Raw genomic sequence first — 12,420 nt, 5'->3', positions numbered from 1 at the left:
TCGTTACTCGATACCGTTTACTGACGGATTGGAAGGCATCGACATGTGGTTATTGTGGTTCCGCTGATGACCGTGCACGTATGTTACTTTTCGAACACTCGGACGACCCGCCAGAAAAGCTGCAAACTGCTCCTACAAGAACACCGTTAAGATATGACCGACAATCAATAAAATTAATTTATTTAACAGATCGAACACTTTTCTATCCAACTAGCAAGAAAAGTATAAGAGCAGAATTGTTCTTTTTACTTACCAATAAATTATTTGTAGTATAATTCAGCCTTTTTATGGATAACTGTACCGCCGAAATTTGTTCCTTGAGGGCACCCTTCTTGTTGATAATTGGCATCATCTTCGACAAATGAAGGAATCAAATTAGCCGCGAATAAATGAATCAATGTTACCGATAAACATTCGCAAAGATATTCGCCGTGATTACTTTCAATGTAGCATCAGCAACAGCCAGCAATTGATGCGACACTCTGATCAGAATTCGGCCCAAATTGCGAGGTGTCTTCGCCGCTAACGTCGCCGTTCCGTTCACAAGATGGACGATGCGACGAGCGGACTCGCGCGTCAATAGAACCAACAGCTGCTCCAAAGTAGCTGGTCGAGACTGATTCTCGGGTTCTGGTAAACTCAATGTCGCCCAAAGTTCTTTGGCCTTTTGAAGTGCCAATTTCGGGTCCGTTGCTATCTACACCATTTTCACGCCCCTTAATTTCTCTGATACTCGTCCGATTCTATCATCGAGTGCGATAAGCGAACGAGATCTTACCAATTCAGCGACGTACAAAAGTACGTGGATACATTCGGTGCCTTGCTCTTTGAGGGCTCGAGCTTCAGCGAGCGTGCGACGCGTTAATCCCTTCTGCAGCTTCCTCGACAGTCGGGCGCCATGTTTAATAGTCCGTGTGGTCTTGCTTACCGATTCGATAGCGGTTTTCTCTGGAGAGCAATCTCGATTAGCGACCAACTATTCGCTGAATCAATGAATAACGATCAGTCGAACGATTTACCATCTGCAACTTTTTCGGTGGGATCAGGGGGCAAGTATTCGTCGACGTATTTATCGGCAACGGTTAGAGCGCCGTCCAACGTATCTGCTGCAACGTTCGCCGCCTGGCTTCCTATCTGCTTCATACTTCCGGCTCGTATCAGAACTGGCCTGACGATCTTATTGTTCACGTATTCTCGCGCGTTGCAGTATATCTGAATAACGCGAAGCAGTAATCGAAATTGTATCTGTGAGTATGTCCAAATAAACGAATGGTCGTGGTTCGGTGGAATTGCGAACTTACAAGATGAGGAGGCAGATGGACGGCTGGCACCCGTTGCTCGACGATATCGATCCCTTTGCACAGCAATTGATCGATCGTCATGATAGGACCGTTTAACACGTAAATCGCAGGTTTCGCTGACGCCGTCGCGATCGCTAATGATTGCTCAGCGGTGTCCAAACTCCAGCTAACCAGCGAATTCGTACGCTGCAGTTGAAAACGTTACGATCAATCGAAGATCTTGATACGTTAGTGAGAGACGTAACGGTTAGGATAGATCAGAGGATGTGATCCGACATGTTTCGCTTTGATGTTGCTTCGATTAATCTCAATTGACAGTAATAACTGTCCCGAAACGGTTACTTTTAATCGATTCTCAATGAACGTAATGGAACTCGATTGAATATTACTTCCAAAAATATCTATGTTATATTTATAGAGTATAGTGTACTTTATGATATTTGAATTTATTCATCGACGAGCGTTCCTTTTTTCCGATTAATCGTTTGAGATTTGCAACGGAACAATTCGCGTACGTACACAGAAGTCACATTTGCGCTGCAGGCATGGACACTTTCACAGCAAACAAGATTGACGAGTGAAAGACGAGCGAAAGTGGCGAGCTGCACGAAATTGTTGGATTATTAAAAAACTTGCTTTACCTTTAATTTATCGTACACATGGCCGGCGATGTGTATACCGTTCTCTACGATAGGGAAGCTGGTGATTCTGGCGACTGATTGAAATCGCTGCAAATCAGAGTGCCGTCTCTTCACGTTTGCTCGCGCCATTTGCGAGGTTGTGGCTGAAACGAAGTCAGAACTATTAATCAGATAATCTTTGAACCTCCACCTATAGTTGATACTAAACAAACGCGTATCTCGATCGAATTAGAACCGATACTTATGTACTCTGTGAACTTTCACGTACAACTGATACTAAAAAAGCAGATATCATTGCGAGCGTTAGAATTAACGTTATGTAATGTTTTAAAACTATACTTACTACTAATCTCTGTGTTTCATACCTCCATTTTTCAGTTGTAATTTTATCAATCATTCTATGATACACCAACTGAAACGAGACTATCTGAACTCCTCGAGATGGGTTAAATTTAGTCGCTTGTAAAATACGTTTTGGTATTGAAAATGTTATTGAATGCGTTATACAAACTTCTGTACTGATATGTATGTACATATTTTTATATCCGTCGAAAGTTATCATATCGCAAGCTGTACTATGCACGAGTTTCTGTCTTTTCTTCATTTTTACGCTTTTAATTACATCTTATCATTATATACATATTAGTACCTCGTTTTCCATCAAGTATCGCGTTCCCAATTCGTCTGCGTATGAACATTTACACGTAGAGATGTAAAAAGGAAACAAGTTGCGAACAGAAACGATACGGTTCACGATTCTACCTTTCTGAAATTAACGTTGGTTATTTTAAATTCCTACAAGCTGTACGATAAACTCGCGCTAAACATAGATCGATGACCCTGCACTTATCACTCTGGCAAAAAATAACAACGCGAAATTTCACGATTAATACTTCGCATTTCTACGGGTGTCCTTCGTTTCGAAGAAAAAAGCGCAACGCCAGGGGATGACAGGGTGTAGCTTGAAACGATTGAATACTTTCAAACGTGATTCATTGATCGTATTATAAGGTGAAAGGCGATCAAGTTAAACGGATGGAAACGCGATATGAAAATTCATGACAACTGGACTTAACACTTTTAACGCCGTATACACACACGAGTCTCTCTGTGAATCGATCTTCTCATTTATTAGCTCGAGAACGAATTCAGTTATACGCTCTTCGATGAATTGAAAAATACTTTTACGATTAATTAGTTCTTGATGAAACCGATACAATTATATTTATTCGCGTTGGTCATTTGTTTTCGAATACGTAATTGCTTTGCGATTAGTAACGTGTGTCGATTGGCAATACCGATAAAACGTCGCGCATAGATCGACGAAGTTTCTGTATTAGATAACAGTTTAATAATTAACCCTCAGATAAGCAGTGTCGTTGTTAGATTGTTGGCTCTTACCTTAGAGTAGCAGTGAGCGTTTCGACTGCTGTGGAACAATATCGACGGGATGCAAATGGCAGATAGAGCGACGGGGATAGGCAGTCGACGTGTCGCGAAAGAACGGGCCACTGACTGTGCTTCGCAACCTGTGAAATGGTATCAACTCGACCTATGACACATCGATTATACAGTCGCGGCAACCATGATGCCTTACCACTGATAGTCCTCTCAGTGTTCGTTTTACACTCGTAATCCAATACGGTTAATTGCCGATGTATGCAATAAATGCGTTCTGCGCCTACTGTAAGTGAGTTATCTGCACTACTGGAAGGGAGACGCTCAGTCATTCGAGATGCGACACGCCAGCGGTTGCCACGACACTTGCCTCCTGCCTTTTTCCCTTTTCTGTTCGCCTCTCCTCTTACGCGGCCACCGCTATTCACGAATACCTACCAGCTACTTCCAAACAGCCATTAAAAAAAGACCTCTTTAAGCATCGTATGCGGTGCCAATTAATCTTAAACACGTCCGACCACGTAGAATTTCCATTCAGAAGCGTTTCGTGCGTCAAAGAGATTCAAGAATGGTGGGATGAATTAAAAATTGAATATCACCTGTCATGGAGACTTTCAACTGTTCGATAGAATCAAGGAAGAACTGCTGCGAAAAGAGCAGATGATGAAATCAATAAAATAGTTACAATTTTACGCAACATGCCAGAATGTAAATATACTGATAAGAGTCGTGTAATTTAATGGCTAAGTATTAACCAGCGATACTAACATTACGGAACGACTAAACTGATATTCTAACGATGACGATAAAAATAATACAGGAAAAGAGGGGGGGGGGGGGGGGGGGTACGCAATTACTGCGTGTTTGAGTTTAAAATAATTATCGTAACCTGAAAGTGACGTCGAAGTTTGGACTCGGAAAGTGTTAGAAACGTCTGGAATAGAACGATAGTAAAAAAGAGTTAAAAAAAGTCTCGTTTCTAACGGTTTATCGTACGAATGGTGTCCTTTGATACGTGTAATGTCAGATAGTAGTGTTGCGGAGGGATCATTAGTGAACGCGAAATAGATTACGAAGTACGAAATCTACTTGTAGTAGGAGTCGCAGAAAATTTATAACGGAAAATTTATGGCAGGAAGCCACGCGGAAAAATTGTAATTATCTCTAGCAGACGTTCTTAATTAGTATCCAAAGTCCGTAGCATCGAACATCCATTTGTGTGCAGGATAGTATGATAATCAATCGAGTGCGTGTGAATAAAAATTTATATTCTACTCTTTTGCATAGTACACGTTTTAAAAAAAAGCAGATGATATGTCGTGTGTGTGAGAAAATTAATTTCAATAAGAATTCAATTCGATGCGTTACTTCTTGCTAATATATAATTAATATTATTAAAAGATTAAGATAAGGAGCTCGATGTATACAATATTTAGTAGTGCGATATCTCTATTAGCTTGCGAGTTCAACAGTAGTTATCTATGAGCTGATTACATCGACCGATTTAATCGATTCACGTAGAGGGGTAGATGAAAAGCATCGTGCAGATCTTTTAGCTAATTTAACTCTCTTCTTAAATGTCATCCAGTTGTCTCTCATCTCGACGATTCTGAAAAGCCACGAGTTCAGAATTTTACGACGACCATCTGTAATACGAGTCTTCTACGGTCAGCGAAGATGCTTCCTACTTTACACGATTGAAATAACGTCTTAGAGGCGCAATCAACCGTTCAGACTGCAGCAGGGTGCAATGAAACGAACGATACCTATATTTAGTCGAAGTTATCGGTAACTCTGGGTGTGATTTAATAATTGTTTAAAAGTATAGCGAAGCTCGTAATCAGTGGCTCGTTTCTTTATTTCTCGCCGTTACAACGACGCTTCGCGTGACAAGAAAATTGATTTAACCGAGTACTTTGCGGTCGTCGTCCATTTCTTTTATTACCCCGTCAATACAAAACAGAAGATAGCGTGGCGCGGTTCTAGTTGCTTATCTTCGACAAGCAGGTTCCTCGCAACGCGCACCAGTGTTCGATTCTAGATCGATTCGCGTACGGAGAGGAGTACGGAAAATGGTCGCGATTACTCGACCAAATAAGGAAGTCGATCTGAATCGGTCACAGTTTCAATAGACTTGAAAAGGTCGGATTAATAGACACTCGTTTCAATAATTAATGGAATAAAGGATAGCGGTAGATTTAACTAAGACTAACTAGCAATGTCAAACAGAAAATTGCTAGCATTCATCTTGAGAAATCACTCGGGCGATGTTCAATTAACAGGAATTAGAGCCGGTTTTCTCACTGTTAATATTAATTGAGAGACAGTGATGTAACTTTGGGAAACGTTAACAATCTTGGCGTACATACCCCCGGAGTAGGTGGCTCCACAATTGTATTACATAAAACGTTAGATCGTCGACGCAACACACGCTGGAAACGCGTGTTCATGGATACTCTCGAGTCAGTTCTACAGTAATGCTTTCAGTCAATGAAGAAGCACGTGGAAGAATAATAATTCGCGAATTCCAGTACCAACGCATGCGAAGCCTTCGCTTCTGAATAGACGCTGCTCTATCAATTCTTCCAACCAACTGTTGATCCAACGGTTAAAAATCACGGCTACTTGAAATCTGCCCTACATATTCTCCACTATCAATTAGCGCATCTCGGTACATTTTTCCACCTTCGTTATCGAAACGCGCGCAATATTTCAGTGCTGGTTAGAACGACACGAGCCAAACACGCTCGCAGCTATAAAACTGCAATAAAGAACGATCGTACTGATACACGATATCGCAGTCACGGTAGAATTGTCACAGTTTCATAACACAAACTGGTATGTTCGAAAATATCCAACTTCTTCCTTTTCTTAATTCGTTTTTCTGCTTCCTGAAATGGGGCGAAACGTGAATTTGAAAAGCTTCGATCGATGTTTTTCGATCGACTAAAAATGCTGTGACGATCGCTGGCGATCGATTCGTATGAAAATCCTCACGAATCAGCTCACGCGAGCAATTCAACGGGCATAGACCAGAGGTACTTAACTGAATCGTGGTCACGCGCGAAACGTGACTGCCTTTAGACACACGTGACGATGACGTCCAGTTATCCATATCTATTTAGCAATCAGAACGAAAACCGAGGGCACTGTCTCGTCGTTTCAACACAGCACAAACGTTGGTTCCTCGCCCGACGGCTACCTCACGTGTGCGCCCCGTATTGATCCACACGAACAGTGTCAATAAGAAGCCATCAGATCCATTTACACGCGCTTATGCAGGACATGTTCCGATGTAACGTGTCTAATATTAGCCTCAATCAGAGCCAATAAAGGAGAAAATAGCGCGACACGAGTACGCGCTATTATTTATCGTTCGCATCATACACGTGACGTGATTCCTCCTCAATATATAAAGCTATTCTTGATCTTGTACGGAACGATATTTCGCGCTGGAGTCCTCCAGAGCACGAGGCCTTGCTGGAGTACTCGAACCTCGGTTCTCGTTAACTATTATCGTTCCATTTCCTGCCGCACATAATCGTTTTTCTTTCTTCTGGACGTTAATTACTCGTCTCGCTGGTTTTGTTTTTTTTTCTTTTTTTTACCACGCAAAAATTGCAAAATCCAGTCGTTCGTTGCACCGTGTCATATAAGACCGTGGCAGCCTTTAAACAGCAACGCAAACCTTGTGGGGCTCGAGATCTAAAAAGCGACCGAGCAACGAACCAGTCGAAGAGGTATCCATAAACCTGTTTACAGATATTTTTCAGAAAAGATTATAAATAAAAATAAGTAAATAATCGAGGAAGAGATCCGACTCGGCGAGATGCGTAATCCGAGCACGCAACAAATTCTGAACGACGAAGAATGTTTCGAGATAGTCCGCAAGAAGCTGCACAAAGACTCGATGGAAGATTTCTCGTTGGTCAACTACGAGGTTGTACCCATAGACGAGGTGAACGGTTACATGGGCCAGTACTTCACTCTGAAAGCCACAGTGGCTTCCCCGCAGTCGCCTTTGGAGACGAAGAACATCAATTTCTTCACGAAACTACCACCGCCAGCCACCAGTCCGCAGTACGATTTTATGCAACAATACGGTAGTTTCAAGAAAGAAGTCGCTCTCTACACGACAGTTTTCCCAGAGGTGCTCGACGGATTGGATAAACGATACGTACCAGAGTGCTTCCTCGGCTTGGAGGACGACGTGATCGTCTTGGAAGACATGGCCCACAGCGGGTACGAAATGACCGACAAGTTTAAACCTTTCGACTTCGAACACTGCAAGGTTTTGATGAAGACGTTGGCGAAATTCCACGCGAAGTCCCTCATCTTCGAGGAGCTGTACAAGAAGAGTCTGCAGGACGAGTTCTCTCATTGCATGCAAGAGACACTCTGGCCACTGAAGGATGGCCGTGCGAAGGCAATGTTTGACGCGGCTGTAAAGGGCATCGTCTCTTTGATCGATCTCATGCCGGATTTGAAAGAAGACGAGCGCGAGAAATTCACCGCGAAGATCATCGATTTGTGCGTAGATCACGCGAACAAATTGCTGCCCTCGAAGAAACACAAAAACGTCCTCTGCCATGGTGATTTATGGGCAAACAACATTTTGTTCAAGTACGATATCAACGAGAAACCTGTGGAATGCTGCCTCATCGATTTTCAACTAGCTAGGTAATTAGTACCACTCCGTCCCTCTGCATTCTCAAACATCGTCAAGAAATTACAGCGCACATTTTGAATCGAGGAGATGACACTTTTCATGTTTCCGTTCCAGATACAATCCACCTGCTCACGACATTCTCTGCTTTCTCCAATTCACGACGACTCGACAGCTGCGCGAGGAGCACAGCATGGAGCTGTTTAAGATCTACCACGAATCGATGGGAGAAGCACTGAAGGAAGCTGGCTTGGACGTCTCCACCGTTTTCCCTTGGGACGAGTTTCTCGATTCCATCGAGGATTTACGAGTCATGTGTATCACACATGGCGTATTAAATATACCAATAATGTTGTTGGAGCCTAGTGCCGCCAGCAAGTACTTCGCGAGCGAGCCAGAGCTACTGGAGAACATCCTCTACGTCGACAGGACGCCTTTGGTTTGCGAACAAGTGAAGGAAGTGCCTCAATACCGAGACAGGATGATGGACGCGCTGTTAGAACTGTACGATCGCGTAGCTGGCTAACGAAATTCGGGAGATTAGGATCGATTCGATACAAAGGACACTAGAACTTCTTTTCACCGTAGATACAAGACGCAACACGCACCAGCACCAGTCGCTAACTTGGAAAGTAAGCGGCGAGCGCGGGTAGACGTAGGCTCCGAGGACACTGAAATAGGAAAATCACTAGTTAGCTAATTGTTCTAAACTTGTTGGGATATTTTCTAATTGAACGAAATATCACCGTCACGAGTCGTTTTTTATATCGTTCTCGGCGCTTGTCGTACAATGCAGTCAAGGATGGTCGTTGCGGTTTCGTGACTGCTTCCGATCTTAACCTGATATTAGCCAAATTTATGTACACGTTATCTGGTTTATGATTGCACGAGGAACATTAGTCGAACATTTCTGTTAGATGCTCAGAAACGGGAGCAAAATTCTCTGGTACTTACGTTATTTTATTTAATTCAACATCTGCAATTAGAAACTTGGTTTAATGCAACATGAATTCCCTAGGATGTATTTATTCGCTGATGTTCGTCGTGGAAGAATGATGTACCGACGATGCAACTGCTGCACGCAATATTTTAAACGCAATGATAGAATATCCATAGGGTCAATTTTAAGAAATACATCGAAGCAATATTTATCGTCGATAGTTGAATTGGCCATGAAACGAAGGCGAATTAATCAAAGGACTTAAACTTAAGATTTAGGCTAAGAACTGTTATTGTTAAAAATATTGTTACGAGCATTGTTAATAAAATATGTGAAATGTTACAAATTGCGTATCATTCTCGCACCTATTGAACCAGTAATTACAGCTGTTGTTATAAGCGTTAGCTGAATGCTGGCTGAGAGTTCTCGTGAATTGCAAGTTGTAATAGTGGTCGTGCTATTCGTCTATCGTGGCATCGGGTAACAAAGGAGCTCGCAAGACTCATTTTTATGTATATAATTATTTATATCATCAATTATAATGAATATATAGTTATGTACAATATTGAATCTCATTCTTTAACAATAACATCAACAACATGATTAAACAACGTTCCTCATTGGTACACAAATTGTAAATGTACAGATAAAAAAGCATTAGATGAGGTCAATGAGGCATCGAAGGTGGCGTACGCTCAACGCGTTTTAAATTTTCTCTTTATACATTTTATAATTCCCATATATATTTCGAATCATTTTGGTATTTTGTTCGATTTGTTTTTCCTCCTTTTTTTTGTTGTAGGTTCTTTTTTATAACGTTAAATATACATATATATATTTATATATACTTATAAGTATATATATTTATATATACTTTGTTTAGATACACACGTCCCACATACACACAAATGCGCCACGTGTATCCGTGCGATGCACGAAAATACGATTACGGGTGATGATATCGATTGAATCGGTGCATGATTTAATTATTAAAGAGAGTGCATGAATAATTTGTATCTCGCGAGCAGCCAGGCGTGAGTTTTTCTCCGTAACAGCCGGAGTAGTAACGTATAAAAGAAACGATTGTCTACTTTCTCAACGCGTATCGCATGTAAAAATGAAATTAAAAATAACAACTATATTGTACGATTATTAAAAGAAAGAAAAAGAAAAGAATAATAACGGGAGAAATATCGAAATCGAAGGATATTCACTCGTTTATCAAGTAAAATACTACAGCCTGGCTTGTCCTACACGACGCAAGTCTCGACCAATCATCTAACTCTACACAAGGCTCCGACAAATTTCATTTTTTTTTCTTTTTATCACTTAACGAACGATTTCCACAAAATCTAACGCGCAAACTTTTGTTTTCGTATATAATCGCGTCAAGGCGAGGCAGGGTTGCCGAAAGTCCTCCATCTTGATTTCAGCGATTCTAAATGACATTAGCTCGTCAAATTTCAGTCAATCTACACGAGAATTGACTCGGCAAGAACAAACATTCCACGGAAAGAAAATCATTCGTTCGCGAATCGTGATTTCTTCTTCGTTTATTTTGTAGTGTACGTATTTTGCCCCTGGAACATTTCTGCTCGCCCCTCGAGAAATCGAAGCTCCACGAAATCGGTAAGCAACGTTGGCTCTCGTACAGTTCCTTTCTTCGACAAAAAGGGAAAGAGATTTCTCGAAGTTCGATACACGAAAATGTCGGTGAACAAGAAAGAAAGAAAGAAAGCGGAAAAGAACGCAGAGAAGCACTATCCGTTCTGCGGAATATAATAACACGCAGATGAATTTGTAGTAATTACACGATCGAAGAAACGACTATTCGTTCCTATTTTCCGTTCCGTCGATACGTACGACACACCTTCAACTTTTTCTTCGTTCTTTACAAATTTTACCTGTCACATTCGTGGCTGTAATTCTTTCAAACATTCTTCATTGTTAAAGCAAAGTGTTAAAAATAAATTTATACTACTTCGACGATTCGAAGTAGTACTTCGTCTACCGTATAACGAGGAATAGTCACTTTTTACTAATTGTCACCGCCATCGAACGTTGTTTCGATCTATTGAAAGAGACAAAAAGCTGAAAGCGTGTCAATAGTAGCTTCTCGCTTCTATCGTTTACCATAAGGTTACATTCGCAACCTACAAAATGAACGCATAAGTATCGATCTGACATCGAGGAGAGAGGTACATCGATCAACGCGGTTCCTCACAGATCTGCGTACGAAGTAATAGAAAAAAAAAAAGAACAATGAAAATACTTGGAAATCAGGAGCAACGAATGACACGTTTTGCGGCTGATGCTGCACTTTGATTTGTTCTTGTGTTTTTTTTTCTTTTTCATTTTTTGGTTTCATTTCTTTTTTTTTTCTTTTACATTCATCAAGCCATCCGATTCGCACGCCTCATCGGCCCTTCTCGCCTTAATCGAGCCATACATAGAAAGTTATATACAACGATATAACACGAACTGCAGTGGCAGTGAATAGTGCATATGGATATTGCAAACAGTAGCAATGGCGGTGGCGGCGGCGACTCGTAATCGCGATACACGGCAGCGTCTACCACAGCTACTTTATGTCCTCTTCCCGTGGATAATAATCAATCCGTTCCATGTACCATTTGCACATCTACTCGACAACATATTGTCCGATATCGGATACGATCGAGCACAAAACGCGCGTTCACACGTGTACCGTGTGCCGCATTGGTCGGATCGCACGATACTCCCCTCCGTGTTTGCACTCCTCGTAATTCCGCACGCGCGAATCGTTTCCCCTGGGTTCCGTTTCCCGTTCTTCTTTCTTCTCACGTTATCACCGTCGATGTAATTATAACTCATGTATGCGTGCGTGCGTGCACGCGCGAGCACCGTGCATCATTCCTGTCTCTCTCTCCGCGTATGTGTGTGCGCGCGCGCGCGTTTCCCCGCAGGCACGCGTATGCGTTCGAGAGAAATAAAGGGGATGCCTGTGTGTCGCGTGTGCATGTTGTCTTTGTGAATCTATACCGTAGTGACTGTGTTACCATATACATGCACTCGTACATCTCGTATGTGTATCATTACGTGTGCGTGTTTCAGTCATGTTAGTGACAGAAATAAGGGAAGGGGCGGACTGGGAGAGAAAGAGAGAGAAAGAGAGAGAAAGAAAGTGAGAGGGGGAAGGAGGAAGAAGTATTTCGTGTATAGGTGTATCCGTGTAATTCATTTTTTATGTATGCATATCTTTGATTCGTTTTTACATATATACATACATATACATATACATGCATACAGACATATATACATACATACATACGTATATACGTATATGGATGTAGGTATACATATGTACGTTCGTATGTACACACTCGGGAGTTTCACAAAAATATATAAAAGAGAGTGTCTATATATACATATATATAGGTATGCGCATATATATGTATATATTATACTATATATACGACTATATGCGTATAATCG

At 41.5% G+C, this 12,420-nt stretch overlaps 2 protein-coding genes across 4 annotated transcripts in view; one reads left to right on the top strand and one right to left on the bottom strand.

The window, feature by feature from the left end:
• Nucleotides 1-2,117, bottom strand: part of LOC143425399 (lipid storage droplets surface-binding protein 1-like) — a 255,818-nt gene extending 253,701 nt beyond the window's left edge. Inside the window, exons 1-7 of one of the 3 annotated variants that reach the window (XM_076898154.1) lie at nucleotides 1,943-2,117; nucleotides 1,302-1,487; nucleotides 1,020-1,212; nucleotides 779-948; nucleotides 440-697; nucleotides 254-352; nucleotides 15-132 (exon numbers count right to left, since the gene is read on the bottom strand). In XM_076898154.1, coding sequence (XP_076754269.1) covers nucleotides 15-132; nucleotides 254-352; nucleotides 440-697; nucleotides 779-948; nucleotides 1,020-1,212; nucleotides 1,302-1,487; nucleotides 1,943-2,071 — 1,153 coding nt within the window. In that variant the 5' untranslated portion in view covers nucleotides 2,072-2,117. Of the gene's footprint in view, nucleotides 1-3; nucleotides 133-187; nucleotides 353-439; nucleotides 698-778; nucleotides 949-1,019; nucleotides 1,213-1,301; nucleotides 1,488-1,942 lie in introns of those variants that run through there. The other 2 variants (XM_076898146.1, XM_076898161.1) reach the window with 2 other exon arrangements.
• Nucleotides 2,118-6,851: 4,734 nt separating this feature from the next.
• LOC143425379 (uncharacterized) lies at nucleotides 6,852-8,790 on the top strand. Its single transcript, XM_076898125.1, has 2 exons — nucleotides 6,852-8,020; nucleotides 8,124-8,790. Exons 1-2 carry the CDS (start codon nucleotides 7,170-7,172, stop codon nucleotides 8,530-8,532), a joined length of 1,260 nt encoding a protein of 419 aa, XP_076754240.1. The 5' UTR covers nucleotides 6,852-7,169; the 3' UTR covers nucleotides 8,533-8,790.
• Nucleotides 8,791-12,420: the final 3,630 nt, after the last annotated feature.

This window comes from Xylocopa sonorina, chromosome 1 (genome assembly GCF_050948175.1).
Source record: "Xylocopa sonorina isolate GNS202 chromosome 1, iyXylSono1_principal, whole genome shotgun sequence".
NCBI lineage: Eukaryota > Metazoa > Arthropoda > Insecta > Hymenoptera > Apidae > Xylocopa > Xylocopa sonorina.
The sequence above is the reverse complement of the archived record's forward strand: the minus strand, read 5'-3'. Positions and strand labels throughout refer to the sequence as shown.